Source organism: Hakea prostrata, chromosome 7, assembly GCF_041222555.1.
Source record: "Hakea prostrata isolate BN-2017 chromosome 7, UWA_Hpros_2, whole genome shotgun sequence".
Taxonomy (NCBI): Eukaryota; Viridiplantae; Streptophyta; class Magnoliopsida; order Proteales; family Proteaceae; genus Hakea; species Hakea prostrata.
The window spans coordinates 23,433,555-23,447,037 of NC_142606.1; the positions used below are offsets into that span (position 1 = coordinate 23,433,555).

General features: G+C 36.5%; 2 protein-coding genes and 1 non-coding gene across 5 annotated transcripts; 1 reads left to right on the plus strand and 2 right to left on the minus strand.

Annotated features, from left to right (window-relative positions):
- Positions 1-1,151: 1,151 nt before the first annotated feature.
- On the plus strand, positions 1,152-6,108 carry LOC149010666 (putative protein phosphatase 2C 5). 3 transcript variants are annotated; one of them, XM_089163070.1, is made up of 8 exons: positions 1,152-1,516; positions 1,593-1,982; positions 2,081-2,252; positions 2,342-2,559; positions 2,681-2,788; positions 2,910-3,035; positions 3,127-3,359; positions 5,440-6,108. In XM_089163070.1, the coding sequence occupies exons 2-8, from the start codon at positions 1,773-1,775 to the stop codon at positions 5,654-5,656; spliced, it is 1,284 nt and encodes a 427-aa protein (XP_089019196.1). In that variant the 5' UTR covers positions 1,152-1,516; positions 1,593-1,772; the 3' UTR covers positions 5,657-6,108. The 3 variants fall into 3 exon arrangements, with proteins under 3 accessions (XP_089019196.1, XP_089019198.1, XP_089019199.1); XM_089163072.1 differs by having other exon boundaries at positions 1,618-1,982; XM_089163073.1 differs by having other exon boundaries at positions 1,728-1,982.
- A 1,011-nt stretch (positions 6,109-7,119) lies between these two features.
- Positions 7,120-7,192, minus strand: TRNAV-UAC (transfer RNA valine (anticodon UAC)). The gene has a single exon. It is a non-coding gene; the product is annotated as a tRNA-Val (tRNA).
- A 3,055-nt stretch (positions 7,193-10,247) lies between these two features.
- LOC149010668 (3'-5' exonuclease-like) lies at positions 10,248-11,337 on the minus strand. Its single transcript, XM_089163619.1, has one exon. It carries the CDS (start codon positions 11,311-11,313, stop codon positions 10,654-10,656), a length of 660 nt encoding a protein of 219 aa, XP_089019745.1. The 5' UTR covers positions 11,314-11,337; the 3' UTR covers positions 10,248-10,653.
- Between the last annotated feature and the right edge of the window lie 2,146 nt (positions 11,338-13,483).

Here is a 13,483-nt window from a genome sequence, read left to right on the forward strand (position 1 = left end):
TGGTAGTAAGAAAAATCCTCCCTTGATTAAGACTTATTCCTAACATAGAAATATCAACAGCCAGGCGCCAACCAATAAAGTGGTAGAAGTGATGAATTACACGTCACCCAAAAATCTTAGTGATGTTAGGTGCTTTTTAGTTTTTATCTTATTTATTTATTCCTTTTTTCCTTTTAAAGACCCTTTATGTGGGCTCCACCAATCCATCTGGCAAAACCCGCCCTTGAAATTTGGCCTGTTTGTCTCAGGTTTTTGAAACCCAAAGTGAAGGTTAGGTTCAAGTTAGGTTGGATTTATCCTTAATACGTCCAGATTGAGTTTAAACCGTTCGAATCGCTTGTTTGGTTACATGTGATTTGAAATGTAATGAGAGTTCAAATCTATGGATTCATAGTTTAAAAAAATCAATTGTTTGGTTGGTTTCCAATCCATTGAAGTTTAAAGAGTTCCGTAGAGTTATTATGCGTGAATTCACATATATCATCCATCTGTATACTTAGGATAAAATCTATAGATTTCACCCAAAATTCAAAAATTAGGGTGGTTTAATTCACATTTTTAGGCAAAAACTAAAATCGTGGATGCATTAACCCATAAGTGTTTTGAAGGGCATGTTTGGTTACTTGAGTCTGGAAGATTTCAAATCTATGGAGTCATGGTTCATAAAATTAATTGTTTGGTTAACCTTAATCTGTGGTTCGGAGAGTTCCGTTAAGATGATTTTGTAAATGTTCAAATGTTTAACGCTTTTATAGTAGGGATGAAATATAGAGATTTTACTTCATACTCATAAATCTACAGATTCACATTTTTAGCGTAAAAAGGTGAATCCCTAGATTTCATGAATCAAGGGATTCACACAACACAACAAAGGTATAAATTTTCATTTATAAATCCAGAGATTTAAAAAATTTTGAATTCATATAACCAAACAGGCCTAAAACTTAACAGGTATAAATCTTGGATTCATGAATGTAGGGATTTGAAATCTCGGGATTGAGTCATTCAGATAACCAAACAGGCTAATGAATTGTACTTGGATTTTTATTGAACCGGCGGTTTACATCGAATCGTCGAACCGGATGTAAAGTGAACCTTTAGCTGGCTGAAACTAAAACGAGCTAAAGTACCCACCATTTTTCACGTAATTAATTAATTTTGAAAGAGTGACTGAGAGCGTTGAGAGCGTTGAGAGCGTGTGACCGTGTCTTCTCTTTCACTGTAAAACCAGTTCTACTGAAACTTTCTAGGGTTTCGTAATTAAATGGTTCAGTCGAGTTTTCTTCGCTATATTTCTTGAAGACGACTTTTTTTTCCGTTCAAAAGAGAAGCATTTGGTTGAAGGTCTGAGCGATCCGATTCTAATGTGTTCAGAATCTGGCTGACGAACTCTCCAATGGCCGCAGAGATGAAAGATTTGTGATTATCACGTTCCGTGTAGCTGTCACTTCGTCGTTGCGACCAAATTTCGCTCGATGACGACTTTCTAGAGAAATGTGGTGTTTCACATTGCAAGGTTAGGGTTTCTATAATTTGCTTGACTTGACTTTTTGAGGGTTCTTCTGATAGCTGTTTTCTGTTGTTGTTCGTAGTTAAATCTATTGTACTGTAATGTAGATTGTCGATAGGGAAAATTTGGATCATTTGGTTGATACATATGGTTTTGGTTGGATTAAGACGGCGAAGTCGTGTGAATGGCCCTTATGATATTCATTTTAATGAATTAGGGGATTCGTGCGAAGGTCTTTGGGATGTTTGAATTATAGATTGATATGAATCAGAACGAAGTCTCAACGATGAAGCCTCCCTTGGTTCCACTCGCTACCTTGATCGGTCGCGAGCTCAGGAGCGAGAAGGTTGAGAAACCTTCCATCAAGTATGGACAGGCTGGTCTAGCCAGGAAAGGGGAGGATTATTTTCTTATCAAGACAGATTGTGAGAGGATTCCGGGCAATCCAGCATCGTCGTTCTCAGTATTTGCGGTACTCTTTCTCGTCCTCAATTCTCTGGTTGCCGCCTGCACGTATGTTTTTCTCAAATTCTCCATGCTGATTAAAAAGAATTCTGACTCTTTCTGCAGATCTTTGATGGGCACAATGGCATATCAGCTGCTATATATGCTAAGGAGAATCTACTTAATAATGTCATGAATGCGATTCCTCAGGGCGTTGGTACGGAAGACTGGCTTCATTCACTTCCTCGGGCATTGGTTGCAGGTTTTGTGAAGACTGACATAGAATTTCAACGGAAAGGTGAGTATGAACCGTTTATTTAATGTTTCTTCATTGCTTCCTTTCTTTTCTGGTGTCTTTGTGATGATATATTGGTATGTCGTCCATAGGAGAAACATCTGGTACAACAGCTACCTTCGTTGTGATTGATGGATGGACTGTGTCAGTTGCATCGGTAGGGGATTCTAGATGCATATTGGACACGCCTGGGGGTGTAGTTTCTCTCTTGACAGTAGATCACAGGCTAGAAGAGAATGTTGAAGAGAGGGAGCGTGTGACTGCTAGTGGCGGTGAAGTCGGAAGACTTAATGTTTATGGAGGTACACAGGTATAAACAGAAAAGTTTTGAACTTGTTCACTCATGGTTGTTGCTCAGAGGTTTTGTCTTGTCATACTTCCCCCTTGTCTGCCATATATGATAGGAATTTAACCTCATTCTTCTTTCAAAGGTTGGCCCTCTTCGCTGCTGGCCTGGTGGATTGTGCCTTTCCAGGTCAATTGGTGATATGGATGTAGGGGAATTCATTGTTCCCATACCACACGTGAAGCAAGTTAAGGTGATTGATATGGTTGAACACTTGGCAAAAACAAATTCTTCTTTCTAGTTGTCAAGTTTGCTTTTAGTATGGTGATATTTAAACTTAAGGATGTTACTTTTGCTGCTTTATGTTTCCTTAGCTTTCAAATGTCGGGGGAAGATTAATTATTGCGTCTGATGGAATCTGGGATGCTTTGTCGTCTGAGACCGCTGCAAAATCTTGCCGGGGCTTGTCTGCTGAGCTTTCTGCAACGCTGGTTGTGAAGGTGATGTATAACTTATGTTAATTTCAGCTCAGTTTATCTGCCCTTTTATTTACTTTGTTTTGCTTCCCTCTTATTTACCTTACTGTTTTAGGAAGCTCTGAGGTCAAGAGGTCTGAAAGATGATACAACCTGCCTTGTTGTTGACATCATTCCACCTGAACATTCTGTTCTACCAGCAACTCCAAAGATGAAACAGAATGTACTCACTTCATTTATTTTTGGAAAAAGATCTCAAAATTCTACAAGTAAATCAACTAGCAAACGTTCTTCTGTTGGGGTTGTGGAGGAACTATTTGAAGAGGGTTCTGCAGTACTTGCTGAAAGGTTTCTATTATCTCATCCTAACAACTTTGCTTCTAAATACTATCATCAAATTACTTGCAGTGTTCCATTAAAGTGTATCCTGTTTTATGTGCCTGTGACACTTTTTAATGAGGTCTTTCTCATAAAATCTTTAGAAGTTGATGCTTCTTCCACTTTCATGGTCTTTTGATCTGCTCCTTTGTCTTTTCTATTGACAACTAGAGGCCTTACCACCAAAGTCAAGGTTGACTAATTATTAAATCACAATGATATAAGTTGTTACATTATCACTTGTGAGGTACATTACTATTGACTATTTATTTAGTTTTAACAATGAATTTTATTTTCACCAAACTGAGAATTCTGTCCTAATTCAAATGAGGTCGACTTTCCCATGAATGATTTCATGATAACTGGATTATAGGTTATCTTCCCCAATCTTGTTGGTTTTGTTTTTAATGCAAACAAATCTGGAACCAGGAAAATGCAGTGGGAGATTAGCTAGCGACAGGATTGCAGGAAAAGAATATGACCAGATTAGTGAAAACTAGATAACTTAATTGAAACAGACAAATCAGAAATCTAGTCAATTAGTTTACTAGGCAGGGCAAACAAACTAGCATGTTAAGCGTAAATCTAATGATTAGATTTAAAGGTATGGAGCAAACCCACTGGATTGGGATAAATCAAAAGCTGTAGAGTTGATGGACAGTTGGCCTTTTTAAACAGTAAGACATATTAATTCATATATAGATGATTGAAACCAGAAATCCCGCAAAAAAGATCAGTTTCCAGAAACTAAGATTTCAAGTTTGAACGGGATTTCAGAAATCAGTGAGAAAGCTAACTGAAAAGTGTATCTGATTTTAATAAATATTCAAGCAAATTGATGCGAAAGTCCAGTATAGTTGAATCTTGGATCAACTCAGTAACCAGAAACGGAAATTTATATTGATATATAAAGAAAGAGGAAACTTTAAAGAGAACATTAGCTCTAGACCAGCGTAGAAACAGTAGATGGATTGATTTATTTAATCCAACAACAATTTGGTTTGATTGTTTGCTCTGCCCAGGGTTTTGAGAATGGACTGTCAAGCTGGTCTGTTGGAAGTTTGACTTGAACTGCATGTATGTTGCGTTAATTCTGGATATAATTAGAGTTGGATATTTTAATAAGAAACAATGAGGTTATGGGTTCTTTCTAGAATAACGGTAAGGTTCTAGTAAAGTTAAGTCCTTCCCTCAAGCTACTTGACGGTCTCTATGAGACATTAGATAGTGTTCTTGAGCATAATTGAACGATCAATTTTGGAGGGATAGGGTAATAAATAAATCTGCAGGAATTCAGGTGAGAGAGCAGAAGAAAGAACACATGCAGAAGCCACAAGAATTTGTATTTTACTTTTGGGAGTGTTAATAGTGGTAAGGAAGAGGACTGGGTCTGTGCAAATAATAGGGTATAAAAAAGAGAATAGGCGCATATACCATTTGATGTCAGAAAATTTGCTCTACTCATCTTATGGTTGTACGTGTGTTTATAAATCCCATGAAATGTTATTGTGGTTCCAATGGTTGAACCCTACTGTTTTTGGGGACCCAAATGGGTAACCAGTCCGACAAGAGGTCCCATTATGTTCACACAGTTTTTGGTTTTACATGACAATCTTCTTTAAGGCTATGTTTAGATGTCAAGAACAGAAGACAGAACTTAAAAGAAAAGGATGAATTTGAGAAAAGGTTGACACAACAATCACTGTGCCTTCCTGATTCTTGTCTCATGTTTTTTCTTTTCTTTTTTTTCACATCCAAATGTTCCCTAATGCACAAAGACTTAGGGGATAACTTTTGGAGCAAGACAGATCAGTCATTTTAGTTGTTACCGCTCTGCCTGTTGAAGTGTTTCACATATATGTTTTGTTCTACTGCACGGCTGTCTTTATTGCTGTAATGTTCATTATTCTCACTCATGTTTTGGGCTCATACATAATTCATTGCAATGTACTTCTATGTACCATGTTATCTACCCTTTTTTCTCATGAGCCACTCCATGTTGCTCAGTAGTTCTTTCTTTCCTTCTGATTGGTTGCTACAATGTTGCAAGGTTGGGGAAGGATCTTCCCAGGACATTTTCCGGGCTATTCAGGTGTGCTGTCTGCCAAGCGGACCAATCACCAAGTGATGGTTTTTCTGTCAATTCTGGACCTATCTTCTTACCTCCATCAAAGCCTGGGGACGGTCCATTCCTTTGCAGAAACTGCCAAATGAAAAAAGATGCAATGGAAGGAAAGCGGCCAAACCAAATGCCAGTGACCACATAATTGATATTCTGTTAAATGTCATAGTTGATGTATGTCTATATAGATATATACATAGATATTTTTTTCTTTCTTGACAGCATTCTGAGCTTGTTCCTTGGAAAAACACCTAGGAGATTGAGATGACACTGAAAAGGGTTGCTTTGGGTATTATTCTTAGTGGTGATTTTTGTCTCTCTCTAAGAAGAGATATGTTCTGTATGTCCTGTTAAAAAAGTCTTTTTTTTATGGCTTGTCCGGTTGAAGGACTACAATGTATGATTGTGGTAGTTTGCTAACAGCTTGAATTTGTACGTAACATTTGTTGTGATGAGTGGTGACACGTTTGTTGATGTCATTGTATACTTTTTCCTATTAGATTCTCATTTTGATCACATTTTTAATATGGTAGTCTCAATTCGTTATGTTAAACATAAGAACCTTGTGCACTATTACAGCCTCTTCTGTTTTGTTCATTCACTATTGTGGATGATTCTCTATATCAATATTTCCATTGTGAGGAATCGTATCAGCTGATATGGCTGGTTGTTGTTCTACTTAGCTTTGCCTGACGGCCACTCTATAAAGTCACAAGCATATTTGAGGGATGCTGATTTGGTTCCTTACATGATGGTTAAAATGAAGAATTTTCCCCATCACTAAAAGGTAAAGAAAAAGCCAGAATGAGTGTCTTACAACCATCAAAATTCTGTTATTTAATTCAATGAACCAGAATTTTGCTTCAATGAGATGAAGAAAGGGTACCTATAGCTATAGGCATAGAGTTGTTTCATCAGTTGCGTGTGAATGGTCACTGGGAATTTTCAAATTCCAGGTATGTTGCTGACATGAATTTTCTTTTGCAGCTGGAGCTTCTCTCACCATCTCATGAGCTGGATAAAAGTGCAAGAATGTCATAAATTAAGTTGGATAAAAAGTAATTAGAGTAGGTCATTAATGGTACAAAACAAATATGATTTAGCATTTTTACCTAATTCATGACAAACTTGACAACTTCGGTGGTAATAAAGTCATATTCACATTCTACAATAATAATTTATTATTTATTTATTTTTAACTTTATTGGAAAAGCCATGGGGTTGGTTTGAACATTGATTTGCTTCTTCAGTGTTCTAAAGATGTATTTTTTTTAACTACTTACACCTCCAAATCCAACCAAAATGAGAAAAGGACTTTCTTTTTTTCGTTCTGGTAAAAGAAATAAGAAAAGGTCAAGATGTATTAATGTGAATCTTTAGAAAAAAATTTATTTTATACACGTCTATTGCATTAAGAAAAATGTTCTCCCCATTGTCTTGTTTGACAAGGTTAAATCATTGAATATTTTAAAATAGACGAGTCACAATAGAAAGTGACCATGCAAAACTACCTTTTCAAAAGAGTTAATCATAAAATCATAAAACAAAAATAGAGGGAAGGGTTTCTAAACTAAGACAGAATACACTAGCAAGTAAAAAAAAGACAATTGTTGCTGCCCAGGATCGAACTGGAGACCTTTAGTGTGTAAGACTAACGTGATAACCACTACACCACAGCAACTATTTGATGGTATACTATTGAAAATCATAATAATCTTTAAACATTAGGATTATTTCCGTTTTGCAAAATGCTATTTCTAATTAGCATGAATCTATTCAATTTTTTGTCCTTTTTCCAATTTGTTTCAAATCGGACTCCGCTAGAAGGGAATCAATCCAATTGGATCAAATAAGAGTATTGTGTTCCAAGGGTGGGGGGTCATAATGACGTATATATCTGTTGTCTTTACCTTTAATTTTTTTTCTTCTTTTAATATAAGGGAGGGGAGAGACCAAGTATTGATATTTCATACTAAAAGAGGGTCAAAAGACAAACAAAAAAAATAAATAAAAAGAAGAGTCCAAAATAGACTTATTTTAATAATTAAAAAAAAAATGAGGGGAAGGGGCCTTTGTTTATTTGTCTTTTCTTTTTTTATGTTAGGCGCTTCTCTTTCCGGTTAGAGATGAAAGATTAGTCAGCAATTACCAATGCCTTTCAATAACAGGTCATAAGTTCGATTCTTGTTGGGTATATATAATAGTCTTCCCCCTACAATAAGATATACATGTATGTACAACAGTACATGAGGTCTCGTCTCTAGTTAGAAACTTTATTTTTGATATGCACTTAAAGGAAAAATAGAAAAACATCACTTGCAATAGCCCAAACCCCCCTATGGATGAATCTCTATTAACTGCAATGATTAAAACACGGGGTTATTAGAGGATATGGAACAATTGGGAGAGATTGTAGAGGCAAACCTAGTTTAGCCATCGCTGGCTACACAAGGACTGATCACATTCTTTGTGTTGAGCTAATTGCAGTGGTTTAGTAAAGCTTTATGTTGGGCAAGAGATCTTGGTCTATTAAACTTGATCATAGAGGGGGATAATCTTGAAGTAATCAAACTCATTCAGCAACAGAGTAGAGACCCTGCATGGAGAATCAGATCGGTCATTCTTGATAGCAAAACCTAGCAGCCTCATTTGATTCGATTGAATTTAAACATACACTAAGAGAAGGAAACTTTGTAGCAAACTACTTGTCTTCTAAAGGTGAAGAGACTCAACAAAATTTTTGGAGCGATTCCTCTCCTCCTCCTTTTCTAGGGTGGCCTTTACTTTTTGATAGTCTTTCAAATAAATCATCGTTTCACTAAAAAAAAATTTTGCAGTGGTTATTGGACTATATGAAACAAGAGAGGGTGGGTCTTACAAGCATTCAAATACAATCTTTTTTTTTTTTTTTTGGTCGGGCATTCAAATACAATCAGATTCAAGGTTTATATCACATTCCCCGAACTTGAGTTAATTCTTGACATCTGTGATCTGGTGAAACACATTTCACTCATTGCACTTTCGACCACCATGTTAGTTGTTAGAGAGATTTTTTTTTTTTGAACAAATAAGAACTTATATTAAACTCTCTAGACTAATGCTAGAGGAAAGGAGATTAGTGTTTACAAAACAAGGCAGAGACTGTCACCAAACACGATTAAGCTGAAATTTCTTTGAGTCATGAGCTAAGAAATTAGCAAGAGAGTTCCAAGATCTATGGATAAAGCAAAAAGCTACATAAACTAAACTAGCAGAGAGCCTCAGAATTTCTTGGACTAGCCATGACTTGGCCAATGCCAATCTAGAGACTGGACCTGGCCATTTAAGGCCTTTACGGCTATGAGGCAATCTAAGAAAATTACAACTTGGTTAATACGCAAATTACAAAGAACTAATATAGCTTCTGTAATTGCTTCTAATTCTGCTGCAAGTGGTGAAAAACCAAATGCAAAAGTAGCTTTTGCAAGAACAAAATATCCTGTAGGATTCCAAACAATGTTGCTCCTCCTTGAATGCCTTGTAGATTTGTCCATGAAACATTTGAGAAAACCTTGAAACAAGTCTGAGGTGATGTAAATTTGCATTTGAAGCACTAAAGTTGTTTGTTGAGACGTTCACGCTATTGGAGAGAAATATTTTCTTGCACTCACTAAACTTCGCTGAGTAACTCATCCAAGTAGAAAGTGAAGCACTCTTACTACTAAATAGAAATTCATTTCTTGCATGCCAAATAATCCAACAAAGAATATTATTGATCATATACATATGTTTATAATGACCAGAATCTCCAAATTTTTTGCATCCAAAAAAGTCAACCAATCATTAATAGAGCTACTTACAAATTTGTTTGTGTCAATTCTAAGGGGAGAAGCCCTCCAACAAGCTTTTGCAAACTCACAATGAAATAATGCATGAATAGTGGTTTCCACATGTGAAGCACATATAAGACATAGAGGTGAAGGACTACTCTTCCTAGTAAAGAAGGTTTGTTGAGTTGCAATACCATCATGAACTGCCTTCCATAAAAAGGTTTTGATTTTTAGCAAGGATTTGATTTTCCAAAGTCTCCCCTAGTTCTCATTTGCCGAGAGAGATGATTGCGCTTGAAAATGGTTGGTAGTGTCTCTAGAACAATGAAATGTAGACTTCACTTAGAAAGATCCATTATTAGATTAACTTTCACACCCATTTATCTTCAAATTCCTCCAATAAAATTGGGATGGATAAAATAGCTTGCTTTTCATCATGGCTAAACTAACAATCTAGCATTTGAGAATTCCATTTTCTATTGGGCCAATCAATAAGCTCATGTAAAAAAATAGGTCCCAAAAGGGGTTGGGTCCGTTGAAGAGAAGGCAGAGGGAAGATGGGGTATCCAAAGATCTAGAAACACTGTTGTAGATCTGCCATTTCCTATTGTACGAATCAAACACTTTTTTAGAATTTCCCGCCCTAGTAAAATGCTTTTCCTCCCCCAAGATGCTTTTTTTGACACTTGGGTTTCTAAGAAGTTTGAATCTTTCATATATTTTCCTCTCATTGTTTTTGCCCAAATTGAGTTTGGATTTGTAAGGAGTCTTCATCCTTGTTTCGCCATTAAGGCTTTGTCAAACGAATGAAGGTCCCTAAACCCCAAACCACCTTGTTTCTTTAATTTGCATAACGTGTCCCAATTAATCCAATTTATTCATGTGGTTCCTTTATTTTTCCACTAAAACTTCCTTAAGAGGCTAGAAAGCTTATCGCACATCTCTTTTACACAAACTCTTTTACATGATGCCCGTAAATTCAAAATCTAAATCTAAATTCTGCACTCAAAATTGAAGTTTGAGATGAATGAACGTATTTGGTGAAAGTGGCACATGAACAAGTAGATGATGAAATAAATCCGCCCGCTCCATCCATTCAAGATTATTTTTACCCAAAAAAAGAAAAAGAAATCTCCCAAATTACCATGTAGGGGGGTTCGTTAGAAATCAATTTCTGATTCATCCAAATTCAACCAGCCATTAAACACTAAGAACAGTATGTCAATTTAAATGCTAAAAAAGGGAAACGGCAGGAAAAATCACTGGTGATCAGGTTCCAGAATCTCAGGTGTTTCTCCAAATATCAGAAACCCAGATGTCTGTCTTCCAAGAATTAATTTAGGTCTGTTCTCCTTATCGAGTTCTTGCTCTCCTGCAACAAAACCTTACCAATCTGGAAAGAAAGAAAAGCATCGAGACAGGCGTATTGAACTTGATTGTAGCTGAGCTGCTCTGCATCCCATTTACTCATCGTTACTTTCCTGGGCTTCGTGACTTCTTTTCCAAGTACCTCTTTTGTCAACCCTTTCAATCCAGAACCCCTAAGCTCCGGCTTGCTCAACTTATTTGCAGCCAAGAAACGAAGATCCATTGTCTTCAAAACTTTCAATCCGTGATCCGCTGATAATTTCTTAACATCTCCCACGATTCCCACTCCAACGAAGCTCAAACTCGGATCTTTAAGAAAATTGACGAGAGAATTGGGGATCTGATCCGCGTAATGGAGTTGAAATATCAGGCAAGTTCGTTCCACACAGAGCTGTAGAACAGCGGCCTTGTTGCTGACGCCGCGGCTGAAGCTTGGACGCCATTCCACATCAAGACCCACTACGGGCTTCTTCCCATCGATTATGCCATGGTGGATTCGTTGGATTTCGGAGATCCATTCGTCGACGACGGAGGCAGCTTTGGTTAATGTGGCTCGAATTTGGTCATTAAAGAACCTGATGGAGTATAATTGAGGATTACTGAAAGTCGCACTGTTCCTGAACATCTTCGATCGATATGGATGGTAAAAAAAGACTTGATTCTGTTACAGTTACATGTTCTTTTTATACGAGCAAGAATTTTAAATCTATTGGAGACTACAGGGGTTACAAGGTAGATGAGATGAAATAGAATTAAGAGGTTTGAATCAAGTGAAACTCAATAGTTACTGGTAAGGTTGGATTCCCCCCATATGGGAAATTTAGCCCATAGTTTTGAGTATTTTTGGTCAATAATTTTGGTATATTTGATGCATATCCTAATTTAATACAAATATGTGATAAATTTAATTTATTTTCTATAAATTCTTTCATTTAAATTCTCCTACCTAGTCATATTTAACATATTACCTTTTGAGGCCTACATCATTCAGACATAATTGGAATGATTATTCATTCACTCTCAAAATCCATTCATAATTTAAATTGTTTCTATAAATTATTTCATGTATATATTCTTCCCTAACCATATTTGGCATGTTGACTTTTGAGGACTAAATCACTAGAATATAGTTGGTAAGATTGTTCATTAATCTTGAAGATTTGCTATAAAATGTCTTCTTATCTATAAATTATTCTTATGTAGATTCTTTTCCTAATTACATTTAACACATTAACTTTTGAGTCTTGAATCATTGGGATAGAATTGGTAAGATTGGGATAGAATCGCGAGAGAAATCGCTTAAAAAGTGCAAGAAATAATATAAAAATCGAAAAAAATAAAAAAATGGCGATATATCGCAATATATCGGGAGAAATCGCCGATATCTCGGGGATATTATGTAAATGTCGTTTCACCTCCTGGTATCGTTTCACCATGGGGCGAAACCAACGAATTTAGCGAAATTCGCCGAAAAATAGTTCCTGTGCTTGTGCTTGCGCTTGTGCTTTGATTGTTGTCTCTCCTTTTTCGATTCGATTTGGGGTCACAAGTGACAAAGTAACTTTCCCAATGGTTACTTCTGGAATTGACTCCCAATTTATTATGATGGAAGACTTCATTGTTGACTTTGTTTTTGTTTTATTTTATTTAGATTGTGAGAACTCAATCCACCAAACCGGTAAGTTTAGGTATGAATGGGATTCGGGAGATACCAAAATCCACGAAACCCATGATTTTTCTGGGGCAAAGGATGAAAATGTACGGGCGCAAAGGACATCCTTGCCTATGTGAAATCTAGCCCTAACCTTGACCTAGAAACCTTGTTGTTTGTAGGTCCGAAGACCCGAAGTGAAGGAAGAAGACAACTATGAGCCCTCTCAGTAGAAGACATGGTATTTGACCCCGAACCCATGGACATTGATGATGGTGCTCCACACTTAGAAGCTTTGGCAGTGTTTGATAAGAAATTGTACCTTGAGGAAGGAGAGATTAATTGATGGATCTAATGCACTCTTGGTCATGATTTGAAGGTATTTATTTGTTCTAGATTTGTCAATTGAGATGTAGGAAGAAACCCACTTGAATTTGAGTTGATCTAGGCCTTCAAATCCTTGACTTGGCTTGCTGTCCTAGCCTGGTCGACTGCCCTAGTCGACTGGCCAGTCGACCAAGCCAGTCAACCAGCTGATTATAAGATCTGAGAAAAATCTTGCTTTCAGGTCTTTTGCTGTTCTATTTAAGTAGACTTCGTATTCTAAGGCCTCCCTTGCTACCATAACCTATTGTGTACGTGGGAAACCTCCTCCAAAGCCTCTCCTTGGTGATTGTGAAAAACTCTTTGAAGATCTATAGTTTCTCTTCTCTAGTTCATCTTCAAGGTTAGTAATCTCTTGTTTTCTCTTTGATTTACTCTTGTTTGATATTGTTCTTGCTTCCTGTGATTATGAAGTAGGTATTGCAACCTTGCAAACACCTCTTCTACAGTCTTCTTCAAGTTAGAATGAATCTCCATTCATTCTATGAATGCTATGATTCACATACTTGATTCTAGCCATGATTATATGATTTCTTCATGAAAGCATGATCATTATTCTAATATGATTTCTCTAGTATATTAGATCTAAGTTTATGATAGTATTCATCTCTGATCTTTTGATTATGATCCTCTTGACATGATCCTTCATTCTCCTTTGCATTCATGGTGTTTTTCATTGAATATCATGATGTTGATCAAAATAGAAAGTATGTTTTCTAAATAAAAAGTCTATGTTTTGATCATTGTTTGATGTTTAATC

Coding starts and splice junctions, on each gene's coding strand:
- LOC149010666 (XM_089163070.1), top strand. CDS start 1,773: ATGAATCAGAACGAAGTCTCAACGATGAAGCCTCCCTTGGTTCCACTC. Junction 2,560..2,680: donor ATGTTTATGGAGGTACACAG/GTATAAACAGAA, acceptor CTTCTTTCAAAG/GTTGGCCCTCTTCGCTGCTG. Junction 3,036..3,126: donor CTGCAACGCTGGTTGTGAAG/GTGATGTATAAC, acceptor TTACTGTTTTAG/GAAGCTCTGAGGTCAAGAGG.
- LOC149010668 (XM_089163619.1), bottom strand. CDS start 11,313: ATGTTCAGGAACAGTGCGACTTTCAGTAATCCTCAATTATACTCCATC.